At 47.2% G+C, this 13,059-nt stretch overlaps 2 protein-coding genes across 2 annotated transcripts; one reads left to right on the top strand and one right to left on the bottom strand.

The window, feature by feature from the left end:
- Nucleotides 1–2,094: 2,094 nt before the first annotated feature.
- Nucleotides 2,095–6,072, top strand: LOC136535869 (NADH dehydrogenase [ubiquinone] 1 alpha subcomplex subunit 8-B-like). Its single transcript, XM_066528303.1, has 2 exons — nucleotides 2,095–2,430; nucleotides 5,721–6,072. Exons 1-2 carry the CDS (start codon nucleotides 2,234–2,236, stop codon nucleotides 5,854–5,856), a joined length of 333 nt encoding a protein of 110 aa, XP_066384400.1. The 5' UTR covers nucleotides 2,095–2,233; the 3' UTR covers nucleotides 5,857–6,072.
- A 2,233-nt stretch (nucleotides 6,073–8,305) lies between these two features.
- On the bottom strand, nucleotides 8,306–11,742 carry LOC136540830 (serine/threonine-protein kinase STY46-like). The gene is made up of 3 exons (XM_066532845.1): nucleotides 10,803–11,742; nucleotides 9,344–10,430; nucleotides 8,306–8,724 (listed from the first exon to the last, which is right to left on the bottom strand). The coding sequence occupies exons 1-3, from the start codon at nucleotides 11,192–11,194 to the stop codon at nucleotides 8,440–8,442; spliced, it is 1,764 nt and encodes a 587-aa protein (XP_066388942.1). The 5' UTR covers nucleotides 11,195–11,742; the 3' UTR covers nucleotides 8,306–8,439.
- Nucleotides 11,743–13,059: the final 1,317 nt, after the last annotated feature.

Here is a 13,059-nt window from a genome sequence, read left to right as displayed (position 1 = left end):
GATTGCTGGAACATACCCATACCCACGTACCCGATGGGTGAAGGGTTTGGTCCATTTACGTACCCGTGGGTAGTGTGTTTAGTCCATATTTAGACCCTAATGGAGTAAATACCCGTCGGGTATCGGGTCGCGGGTCCCCATTGCCATCTTTAATCGTTGTGTTAGTCTCCCTTTATTTCCAAATTAGACCGAGAAGGTTTGAGCAGGGATTTCTCGGGAGTCTGAGCTTTTAAATTTGGGTTTAAAGGTCTGCTAGGGTTGCTCTAAAACCTTAAAAATGAGCCCAGGTAAAGCCCACGAAGGCAGGAACCACAGAGAGTGGCAAAGCCTCTCCTCTAGCCCCCCCCCCACACTACAAATGTCCAAGAGGCGTGTGGTGGGGAGAGGCTTAGTAGGGAAGACAGATGGAGCGGGAGTGAGTGGAGGCTTAATCGATCAAGAGGAAGGCCCTTGCGAATGAGGACTAAGGGGGTGATTTCAGGACCTCTTTATTTTAAGGTCAGTTTGGAAACTCTAACTCTTTGGAATCCCAGACTTCTTTAGGATAAACAATCTATGGATGTGTCATTTTAACTAACCACTTAGTTTTTCATGTCATCATGTGGAGCTTCTCATCGTTGTGTTAGTCTCCCTTTATTTCCAAATTAGACCGAGAAGGTTTGAGCAGGGACTTCTTGGGAGTCTGAGCTTTTAAATTTGGGTTTAGAGGCCTGCTAGGGTTGCTCTAAAACCTTAAAAATGAGCCTAGGTAAAGCCCACGAAGGCAGGAACCACAGAGAGTGGCAAAGCCTCTCCTCCAGCCCCGCCCCCCACACTATAAATGTCCATGCAGACCGAGGCACGACGACATGGCACGAAGACCGCTTTTTTAGCCCGACACAAGCACGGCACGACCAGTGACATGCGGGCCTGGGTAGGCCTAGCCCAAGGGAGCAGGCCGTGCCTGGGCCGCTGCTCAGGCCCGTGGGCTAGCACGGCACGGCCTGGCCTACGTCGGTCGGCCCGGCAGTGACCCGGCCTCCTCCCTCCACCTCCTCACTCCTCCCCTCCCCGTGGCCTAATGCGGCCCAGCGCGGCCCACCATCCCCGCCTCCCCCCTCTCATATAAGAGCGCACGCCGTGGCGCGGCGGCTCTCCCTCACACTCGAACCCTAGCTCCCATCCGCTCCCTCTCTCGCTCTCTCACGAGGCGCGCCGGCCGAGCCTCCCGCGACCCCCACTGTTCCCATTCCCGTCGCCTCCGCCCCCGTCGTCCCTTCCTCTCCCTCTCTCCTGACGTGGCGGCGTGCTGGTCCCCTCCTCCGTCTCTGCTTTCACCTTCCCCTCTCTCACGATGGCGCGGTGCACCGGCCGAAGAACGGCGCGGGCAGGACGGCGGCGCACGGGCGCCAGCGAGCGCCTGTAGGTGGCCGTCGCTTCTCCCCTCCGCCTCTGCATCCCTCGCGCACGGTCCTGGATCTGGGCCCCGGACGTGAGGCCGGTGCCGCGCGGGACGCCCCTCCCTCCCCTCGGCCCTTGCGCACGGGCGTCGATGCCGCGCCCCCACGCGGACGCCCCCTCCCCGCCTCCACTCCGGCGACCGCGACGACGGGGGTTCCGTGAGCTGTAGAGACCCAGCGGGCGCGTTCGGGCGGAGATCCGGAGCACCACGCTCCTAATTCCCTTCCCCTCCCACCTCTGCGCCACGGACGCCGACGCCCCCTCCGTCTCCTCGCTGGTGTCAAGGGCCCCAAGGGCAAGGTCGCCAGCGACCACTGCATCTCCGGCTGCTCGCGCTTCCTCCCCTTCCCCCTATCTCTAGCTGCTCGCGCTTGATCGTGGGCCCGAGCTGGCCCGACACGCTGGACTGGCCGTGCTTCTCGGCCCGGCTCGACCCGATAAACGGCTCAGCAGGCCGTGCCTGGGCCGTAGGTCAGGCATGATGCCCGCCTCGGTAGGCACGACGTGCCGTGCCGGTCCGAACCCCATCGGGGCGTGCCAGGCACGGTCCCATGCCGTGCCGGGCTGGGCCGGCCCGTTGGACATCTTTACACACACACACACACACACACACACACACACACCCACACCCCACACACACACACACACACACCAGGCCACTGGCCACCTGTCCCCACCTTCCTCCCTCCGTCTCCTCCTCCCTTCCCGTCTGGGTGTGGCCGTCTCGCTTCGCCCACTTCCTACCCCAGATCTCCAAGACCAGGAGCCCGCGGAAACCACCACGCCCGCAGCGATGTCGGCGAGCAGTGCGCCCGTAGACGCCTCGGGGGAGCCGATCCCGACGTCGTCGGTGCTGATGGCGGCGTCGAAGCACATCGCGGTCCGGTGCCGCCCGGAGAACGTCGCGTTCCTCAACTGCAAGAAGAAGGACCCTAACCCCGAGAAGTGCCTCGAGAAGGGCCGTCAGGTCACACGCTGCGTCCTTAGCCTGTGAGTTCGTCTGCCACGTTCTCCCCCTATCCTCCCTGCCTGCGCCGTCCGATCCCCTGCTGCTCGATTGGACTTGCTTCCGTCATTCTGTTCCTTAGGGTTCCATACGTTAGCGAAGCGATTTGTGAGGTTACTGATGATGCAGTTGAACAGCTACCTGGCATTGGTTATGTGGTACTAGTGTGTACTCTTAGGTCATCCCTTATCAGGTTAATCAACAGCTGAGTTTTTTTTTTGAATGATAATCAACAGCTGAGTGGTTATGCAAATGCTATGCAGAGACATGATTCGATAACTTCAATGAAGATACGTAGAAAATTATGAATTATGTTCATATAGTACAATAGTAGAAATTTCTGATTGCATTGCAAGGCTGCACCATTTTTTTTCTTCAACAAGCATGAGAGCTGCGGGTCATTAAGAAGAGAGGGAATCTAAAAAGACTCAAACATGCCCATAGGTTCTAGTACATGTTTATAGCCAATGAACCAACAAATAAAACGATCGGCAACCTATACATGTCAAGCTATGGCCAGATGCTACTGAGGCCTTTAGCCCCTGACAGAGGCTGGACTGATTAGCTAGAGCACTTTAAATTGGTGATGTTCATTGTTAGACAGCTCATTTGGCTTTAGGGTCATCCATCAAAATGAGCAAGGGGTTTCATACCTTGATTGTTTAGGTTGGTTTCATCCAAACAATAGCCCTCCTTTGCAGTTGCAGCCAATAAACACTGTGATATCCTTAGTCAGTTCCCCTTAAGTTCTACGATAGAAGGCTACAGTCACACAAAACCTGATATTTAGTTTTTAACTTAGTAGCATTTCTGTTACTTGAAATTCGTACTGTTATATATATCTGATTGTTCTCTCATAGGTTGATCTTTTTCTTCTGGTATGCTCATTTTCAACAGTAAGTTTGCATGAACCATATTGTTTGTAATTTTTCCTTTCTCTCATTATTCCAGCCATCAATTTATTAAGCATAATCAAATAGATTTCAAGGGGGAAAACTCTGATGGGTGAAGCCCTTAGCAAGCATTGCCAAGATGATAAAATTATAGCTAATAAGCGACTGTACAATGCTTAACTTTGTACTTGGTCATTACAGCTAAAATAAATATAACTGCTACCTACCATATCATCTTACAGTGGTTGATTTGGTGCGACTGTCCCAAACTGGAAGCTTGGCTAGCTAGTACCAATTGCCGGAAGCCCTAGTTGTGTCACAGCACCATATCTTCCAGTAGAAGGCTAAGAACTTCCCTACTTTGTAGATCTTCCTGCTTTCCACATTGCTCTTGAGTAAGCTAAATTGAACTAACTATTTAGCGTGATCACACTTGCTATTTGCAGCTAAGATCACATTTCTGCCTACTTGATCTGAGCTGCATTTGTTAAATTTTTATCCACCATAGATACTTAGTCTGTGATTAGAATGTTCTTCCATGGCCAGAGAATCTCAAGTCACCACGAGTACAATGTGGCAAATCCACAAATTAACCAAGTGAATTTAAATATAATGTCAGCAAGTGATTCAGGGAAGCAAATATGCACCGAAGTCAACAAGTATCCACCTTCAGGGATGTACTAATTTATGGCACTGAGTTTAAATTGATAAGATGGTGACAACACTGCTTTAACACCAGTTCTAACTTGCGTTGCATCTCCTGGGATTTTAGGACATGTTTCTCACTATTATCCAGTAGGGTAGCATGAATTGCGATGGAGGAACTGTTGGTATCATACCCTGTTATGTGGGGCGTCCAGTACCGACGCCAGCCACGTATCTAGGAGCCGATTTAGGCATGTAGGCATGCAGATTGACAATCAAATATTGCTAGAATAAAGGAGTTTGTTTCCTTTTTATTAGCAGGCCACGGGCCTATATAATCCATGTAATCGGCACTCTTGGGATTAAGCAAGAATTACCTACCCTAATCCTCTCTCTTCTTCCTAATCTCACCTCCTTCACCATTGGGCAGCCGGGCAACAGCACGCCATTACCTGTCAAGGCTACGAGCTCCGTAGCCGAGGACCCGCTGTCTTGGGCGTGGACGCCCTTGACATACCCAACTTCATACTTCCTTTTATACAGTACATTTTAGTGCGAGTAAATGAAATGAGAAAAAGGCTTTGGCAAATTCATTCAGCATCAGCACATATTCACATGATGTTTTTTAAACAAAAAGAACTGGTGATGTCAACCTGGCTTGATATCTTATTCTGTTTGGCACCTGTCAAAACGAACCCCTTATAGTTCAGCAATTTGTCAACTAGAAGCCTGATGTGGTTGAATTGGTGATGTCATACTTCTTTGTGCCATTTTTTCCTTCTTCTTGAGCATTGAGGCCGTGGAGTCAATGTATATAGGTTACACAAGACATAAAGTAAGAAAAAGCAAAGTACATTATCAGTGTTGACATATTACTGAGATCTATCAGATCCGCAATTCCGGAGTATTGAGTTGCATAGGGCATCTTAGCAACAACCATTTCATCAGACATGTGTATTTTTGATTATCCGGTGGATTTACACAGTTTCATTATTGTTCATTCTTAAAAGCTGGAGAATGTGCACAAAAAAAGTGCATGTTCTACAATACGTCACCTGTTGAGGCTGACATGTGGATCCTGGGCCACATGTCAGTATGTGTTTTTATCATTTCCTGTTTGGTACTCGATGCGTTACAAAATGTAGGTTGTTTTAGTTTTGTCCTAAGTCTAACTTCTCTTAACTTTGACTAAGTTTATAGAAAAATGCACCAATATCTACAACATAAAATTAGTTTCATTAACCCCACCTTGAAATGTGTCTTGATAATGTATTTATTTGGTATTATAGATGTAATATATTTTTCTATAAACCTGGTCAAATTTAAATAAGTTTTACTTAGAACAAAACTAAACCAGCATGCATTTTAGAATGGAGGGAGTAATTGATGACATACAGACCTATCTTTTTATCCCAAAACCAACCAGGAATTTCATTTTCTTTTGGTTATTTTCTGGGAGGGGGATCCATGTAGGGGCTGTGTATCCTATTATTCCTTCAAATTCTGAAATGAATTGCAGACTACCACCTAATGTTGTAGCTGTTTTTTTAGTTGAATAGCATGTGTGACTGTATGCTTCTTTCGTAGCATTGTTTTTTTAATAATATACTACATGTATTTTGTACGTTGTAGTGTTTTTCTTGTTCGACATTGTTTGCCTCAGCAATGTGGTTTTCATTAAGCCTATATTTCTTCTGTCCTTTGCCATCTTTGACAAGTAATGTTTCCGCTCCCAGGTTGAAAGAACTTCACCAAAGGTGTCCTAAGGAAATGGATGAGTATGCTGGTTGCATGTATTACTACACCAACGAATTCGACTTCTGCCGTAAGGAGCAGCAAGCTTTTGAGGAAGCCTGCCCCATTTCCGAGTAGATCTTGAGAGTTTTACTTCCATTGGTCTTCGCAAATAAGGAAAAAAGGCCTAAAAACCGAGTTCATGATCTCCCATGTTTGTTGTCCTCATGGAATTTTTACTGGTGAATGAATAGCACACCCTGGAGCTATTTCACCCCATTTGTCCACCTGGATATTTTTCAAACTTGAATTGACGCAGCCATATGCTCTAAAATGGTGATGATGATGTTTTGACTTTTTTGTTCACAAATTACATTTGGCGGACTTGCCATTATTTCTGCCCCGAGTGTGTAAACCTGCCAATCCGATCTCCAGCCCTGGACTGTCACAAGGCTATACCACTACAATGTACTTCATGCGTCCCAAAATTAATGTAATTCTAGGTTTTGAACAAGTCAAACTTTTCTAAGTTTATAGAAAGAATATCAATATTAATGTCTCCAGTTAGATTTACTATGAAAATATATTAGGTAATCTAATAATGTTTATTTGGTATAATAAATGCTAATAAATTTTTTTATATAAATTTGGTCGTACTTAAAACTGTTTGACTTCTCCAAAGCCAGAATTGCGCTGTTTTTGGACGGAGGGACTAGGGAGCAGTACATCACATCGTCTCAGATCTGAAGCCGTACAGAGTACAGAAGCCTTCTTTGTCAGTTCACAGAGGGTGAGTCCTATAAAAAAAAAGTTCACAGAGGGAGAGACGCAGCAGCGGACTGCTGTTTTGTAGTTGGCTTGCAGGCTTGCTGCTGCCAGCGGACGGTCGCAGGCATGGGCTCCGAGGGGAGAAGGCATCAATGCGTTTCAGCGAGAGCTGCGTGAAGGTATCAATGATTCGATACGGCTGGTGCTTGCCATGGTCCTTAACGATGTCGTCTTTTATCACTTGTTAGGCATCCCTGTAGGTTCTAGTACAGCTCTAGCATCTAGCCTGTGTCCGTGATACCTGAAACCTGCCTGCTTATTTCAAATCGATGAGAATGAATTTGCCAAACTGCAAATCATGTTGGTTCAACATTGGGATCTGCTGGAGTTTTGGATACGGTAACTTCGTAAGAGTGGTAAGGGTTTCGCGCGAAAGCGAACTCCCATCATCATACTGTAAAGTCGTGCATGGCGCACCACGAAAACAGAGACCGCTCCCCAGCTCAAGGTGGACCTGTCTTGACATTACTCTGCCCACGTAATGTGATTTGTGAGCCTTCGCCCGGTGGATGGCGTAAGGCTTTCGCCTCATCAGTTACTGTGCCTTCTCTACGGCTCTACCCAAGTGACCAAGTGTGGACACAGATCTACGTACTGTATTCAGCTGCTTGGGTAGACGAAATAAAGTGGGGCGACACACAATCATTCACCACTGTTTTCTGGCAACAGGCACACGTTGTTCAAGGATTGGGTATCTCCCCAAATGGAGGGCACGGCGCAAATGGAATCAGAGAGAAAGAGAAGCTACCAGGATGCGGCATCAAGTCTTGACAAAGTCGTAGGTGGACACTGCTCCAAGAGAACGAGACGCCAATTGTAGATAGGGAGGCCGCCATGGCCATGGAAGCACATGGCGTGATCACAGGCAGGCAGACACATGGAGTAGAAGCAGATGTGGACATGAGAGAGGTGAGAACGGCTCCTTAATTTTGACCCAAATTTCGCCACGCCACATCGCAATCTTTTGAGCAGGTCAGACCGGGGGAATCTCAGCAGATCTTGACCTGTCCCAAAGACCCGCCCCAGTAGATCCAACATAGCTATATGCTTAGGCCTTGTTTAGATCACATCTAAATTTTAAGTTTTTTCACTTTCTCTCCATCACATCAATTTTTGGACGTATGTATGGAGCATTAAATGTAGGTAAAAAAAATAACTAATTGCATAGTTTGATTGTAAATCACGAGACAAATCTTTTGAGCCTAGTTAGTCCATGATCGGATAAAGTTTGTTAAATACAAATGAAGCGTGCTACGGTGTCCATATTGCAAAAATTTGGAATCTAAATAGAGCCTTAGTACTCGCAATGTGCATGCATCCAAACATTGCTGTGCATGGTCCTAGCTCTTAATAACAAGCACTATGCAGGTTGTTGTAGAGGATGTGGCATGACATTGTCCTTCATCCTCCCTAGATCCTGCAATTAAAATCCTCACGCCCTTTCATTTTCACGTCACCTTCTGTGGACTAAGGCCCCGTTTAGTTGCCCAAAAATTTTGTATAGTAACTGTCACATCGAATCTTGTAGCATATGCATGAAGTACTAAATGTAGACGAAAAAAAAACTAATTACATAGTTGGTCGAGAAATCGCGAGACGAAACTTTTGAACCTAATTAGTCCATAATTAGACACTAATTACCAAATACAAACGAAATGCTACATTGAGCCAAAATCCAAAATTTTTTGGATCTAAATGCACCCTAATTCAAGATGGACTGACACTTCAGGGGATAAGAGATGTGAGCAATTATATAACAAGCCTCTGCACATATATATTATATTATATTATATTTTCTCAGATGCAGTTTCCTGCATGATTAGGCAAACAGCCAAGCCAAACTGATATATAGCATATAATATAGAAGGAAAAAAAAGGAAGAGAAAAAGAAAACTATCTAGTATTCTGCTTTTGTAGGACGGATATGATCTCAGAGAACTGAGGGCGCTTCAGAGGGAAATTGTCCCAGCACCTGTTCATCAGCGACCTCAGGAAAGGAGGACAATCTCTGGGGATCTCCGGCCTCAGCCCGCAGGCCGCGATTCCGACAGCTGCTTGCACTGGCGAGTAGGTGGAGTAGGCCTCCTCTCCGGTGATCATCTCCCAGAGCACCATTCCGTAGCTGTAGACGTTGCTCATCCAGGTCTCGGAGACGGTTTCAGGATCTCCAGCAATGATCTGTAGACACCATGGTACTAAACTTTTCAGCAAGGACAAATCAGTATAAAATGGGATAGTAGAAAACTTATTTGCATAATTGTCAACTAGATGATTGTCTTTTCCAACATTTTTTATTGTGTTAGTGACTGTACAAGAAGGGAGAAAAAAATTGTAACTGACTGCCTGATCTACTACAAGAAAACATGAACTTGTAGAAGAAAAGCAAAGCACTGAATATTGTATAGGTCATTCCATAATAGCAGATGAAAACTAGCAGTTTAAATAGAGCAACTTCGTTCACCAAGAACCTCTACAACTGACCATTTACTTTCTGCGCGTGTTTAGTTCGGCGATTTTGGAAATCTGGGTTACTGTAGCACTTTCGTTTTATTTTGGCAATTAGTGTCTAATCATGGACTAATTAGGCTCAAAACGTTCGTCTCATAATTTCCAACCAAACTGTGTAATTAGTTTTTTTCCGTCTACATTTAATGCTCTATGCACGTATCGCAAGATTCGATGTGATGGGTACTGTAGCACTTTTTGCGAAATTGGGGTTGAAACTAAACACGCGCTCAGAAAGACTACTTATAGACAACAACATGAATTTTCAGTAAATCAAGTCAAGAAAACTAACCTCTGGAGCCAGCCATCGGTACCCAGATGTCTCATACTCAGTGACCTCACCAACATTACTACAAGGTGTAACAATGCCCATATCCCCAAGGCAAGCATTCCCTTGCCTATCCAGCAGGATCTTCCGAGCATTGAGATCACGGTATGCAATGCCATAGCTGTTCAAGAAAGCCAGAGCGTCAGCGACATCAAGAGCGATCCTAACCGTGTCTCGGAGGGACAGCCTCTTGTTTCTCTGTATAAGAATATCATGAACTGATCCCCCTTCCATCATCCTCGTCGCTATGCATAGGCCATGATTTTCATTGAAACAAATGCCATGGAATTGGAGGATGTTCCTCTGGCCACAGCTCATCAACTGCAGCAAGTCCTGACGGATCTCGACGTCGTAAGCACTTCCCATGTCACAGCCCCTCAATTTGTTGACCCAAACCTTCTTTCCTCTATAGACACCCTGGAATGAATTCGCACCAACCCAATCAATGAACTCAATCTCCTCAGAACGCAGCATCCAGCGACCGAGCTCCTCACCACCAGAGCGAATGGTTTGCCATTCATCTACTGAGACGAAGACTGATGACTGTGGTAGGGGAGTGGGAAGCTGTGGTCTGCGTGTCGGCTCATTGTCAAGTACCTGACCATCATCTGGATCAAACATTGACTCATCATCAAAGTTTCTCGATCCTTCTTCTTGACAACTGCAGAGCCCAAATGGTAGCTTCATGCCACCACTGTTCTTTCTTTGCTTCTTTACTACCGATTTCAGTGCAGACTCAACCCGGTTCTTGAAGAGCGCCTCATTCCAAGTTTGCACAAGTATCATGACAACACCAAGTGTCAACCCTCTCTTCTCAAAGATCTGGATCTTCTTGCAACAGAACGAAGGGCTGTCTAGTGCCCCTGACATTGACTGCCATGAGAGCGGGGCTGTGCAAGCAAATGTTAGCTGGAAAACAGTGCCTTCATCACCACTTCCTCTGCCATGAACCTCCTCAATGTTCACTGCAGGCTGATCCTCACCGGTCGCCTGCTCTACAAGGCGGGCATGCAAGAGGACATCTTTCATGTCAAATCCTGCCTGTGCGTAGCTGCAAAATCGAAATTTCTGCTTGTCAGCGACCATTCAGCAGATCCAGAGAGAAATGCACTGTCACCTTAGCTTAGATATCGAATTATGTACTTGATTTAATCATAAACACAGTAACAAAAATTCACTGTACAATTTTTTGATCTTCGTGAATGATATGTACAGTAGGTTAGAGATCCGTCTCTTAGTTGCTTATACGAAACTAATCCCAGATTGCAGCAAATTTTGTGCCGTTGATAGAAGCAGTGGCAAGTTTTACCTCTCTATAGAGTTGCAAGATTTCACCGAAAGAGGAAAAAGTTTGCTGGGTAACACACAACTTGCTTTGTTGCAGAATTGGGTGGTACACTGGTGGCGACTTTGGGACACTAACCTGTTGGGGAGAGCATCGAAGTGGCGGCGGAGGTCAGCGACGAGCTTCTCCGGCAGCTGCTGATTGGCGGCGCCGCGGGAGTAGAGCTGCGCGAGGCCACGGAGGAGGAGCGGTGGCGGCTTCTCGGCTCGCGGTGAGGGGTCGTGGGGGAGGCCGCCGCCATCCAGGCTCAGCGTGTTCTTGAACGCGGCGATGGCGCCGGCAAAGTTGCGGCCCAGCCGCTGCCACTTCTTGGGGGGCGCGGGCGCCGACGTCGGCTCGCCGGCGTAGGCAGTGTCTGCGCAGGTCGGGAGGGAGTCATCTGAACGCCCGTGGGGCTTCATGAGAACCTGCTCCACCATCTCCTCGTCGGTGCTCGGCCGCCCCGACCAGCACTCCAGCGTCGCCGCCATCGCCGGAGACTTGGCCTTTTGCTGAATCTTCACTTGCTTGAAGAGTTGGCGGCAGCAGAAGGGCTTCTAGAGATGGGAAGCCTGCTGCTACTGAAGGCGCGTTTCTACACGGCAGAAGGAACAGAACCAAGATCTTGCTGGATGAATCTATCGCTTTGGAAGATTGGACTGAGTGACCAGAACAAAATGAGAATTTTGTTTTTCTGCTGGGTGAATCTACTAGTATTTATTTGTAGAACACTGAAGGAAGGGATTGTCTACAAAATGTGAAGAAAAATAGCAAAAAGAAAAGCTGTGATGTTTGCTCAGTAGCAAGAGAAACAACTGAAAAATGGTTTTTTTTTTCTGCTGGTCTTGTGGGGAATCTCTGAGCCAGGGAAGATATCGCTGTGATGTTTGCTCTACATAAAACTAGTCATGTTGCCGCCCAACCTTGCTCAGCTCATACGAGGGAGGGAGAAGACGGGAGCCAAACAAGGTGGAGAGGGAGGCAAAGAAAAATGACGCCTGTTTTTGTAGTACCAGCTGCCAGCGGCCTATGCCTATGAGTGAGGCGTGAGGGCCTCTGGTCCATGTCCATGGACGATGGAGAAGAGAGAGAGAGAGAGAGAGATGGAGGAAGGTGGGGCTGGTGTCCTACGAATAATTTATGAGGGGTGTTTGGTGCGTTCATGTGATTTTGCCGCCATACTTCCATGCACAGACTGAAAAATTTTGGTTAAGCTGCAGAGCACAGGCACAAAAATGAATGTGGTATTAAGGATGCTTTGGAGCTTGCAAATGGCAACCTCCCTTTGCCTGGACCATGCACCCCGAATACACTCTGTAAGCGGGATATTTCTGGTCCAAATGTCAGATGAGAAAAGCATGAACGCGCATCCTCACAGTTCATTTGCTTCTGCTCTCTCTCTACTTCTTGCCTTTTCAGTTATGATTATGGAAGTATGTTTTTTCAGTCTCCAGATATATATGATAATCTGCAGAGATTTCCTTTAGCTATTATCTTTACTGGGGAAAATTTGACAGCAGAAGATTAGCAGATTATATGTGCGGTGAACTCGGATATACTCCTACTCCTATTTTGCACTGGCGTTGTAAAAATGAGATCTGTCTCGCTTCTTCGGTCTTTATGGTTATCACGAGAAAGGAAAAGCCTCTCTGATACAGTGCCTGTTGCCGGTTTGACCTTTTCCGCAGCAGCTGGCGCTGGCGCTGCTGCCACTGCCGTTATGTCGACTCGGACACTGCGTGAACCCAAACACTCTCCCTGTCACATTTCACCCACCAGTCACCGCTCACGGACTGCGAATCATGAAACGATCCTTGAGGATGTGCTTGTCTGCAGATCTGGGAGCGAATGACAAGCCAAGCCGCTTCGTTTGCTCGTATACGATCGTAGATTATAAGTTATAATAATATTTTTCTATCACATTAAATCAGTCCGTAGTAATTAATTTATGATCATTTACGACGAGACAGGCTGATGTCACACACGACACGCCCACATCGCTTCATTCGAACTTGGAGATGACTCGCGTGATGTGCTGCTGCTCCTGCTGCCACTGCGAGACGGACGGAATAAAATCATGTCACCCACAGTAACGCCGACGTGGCCATGCATGTGTCATCTTGCTGCTTATGGAAAGCTATGGCTGGAAGCCCTACTGCTAATGCCTATGAGTAGCTATAGCTCCACAAAACGTTGCAGGGAAGCCGCAAAACTACTGTTCGGGTCAGCATTCCCGGCATCCATGGGAGCAGTGGCAAGATTCCGTTCCCCAGCACCGGCAGAAACGCCAAGAGCAAAAGCCCTGGCATCAAAGCTTTAAGGAATCGATTCGATACAATCCTCCCATCTCACCCAC

Source organism: Miscanthus floridulus, chromosome 2 (assembly GCF_019320115.1).
Source record: "Miscanthus floridulus cultivar M001 chromosome 2, ASM1932011v1, whole genome shotgun sequence".
Taxonomy (NCBI): Eukaryota; Viridiplantae; Streptophyta; class Magnoliopsida; order Poales; family Poaceae; genus Miscanthus; species Miscanthus floridulus.
Note: the sequence above shows the minus strand (reverse complement) of the source record. Positions and strands in the feature narration are given on the sequence as shown.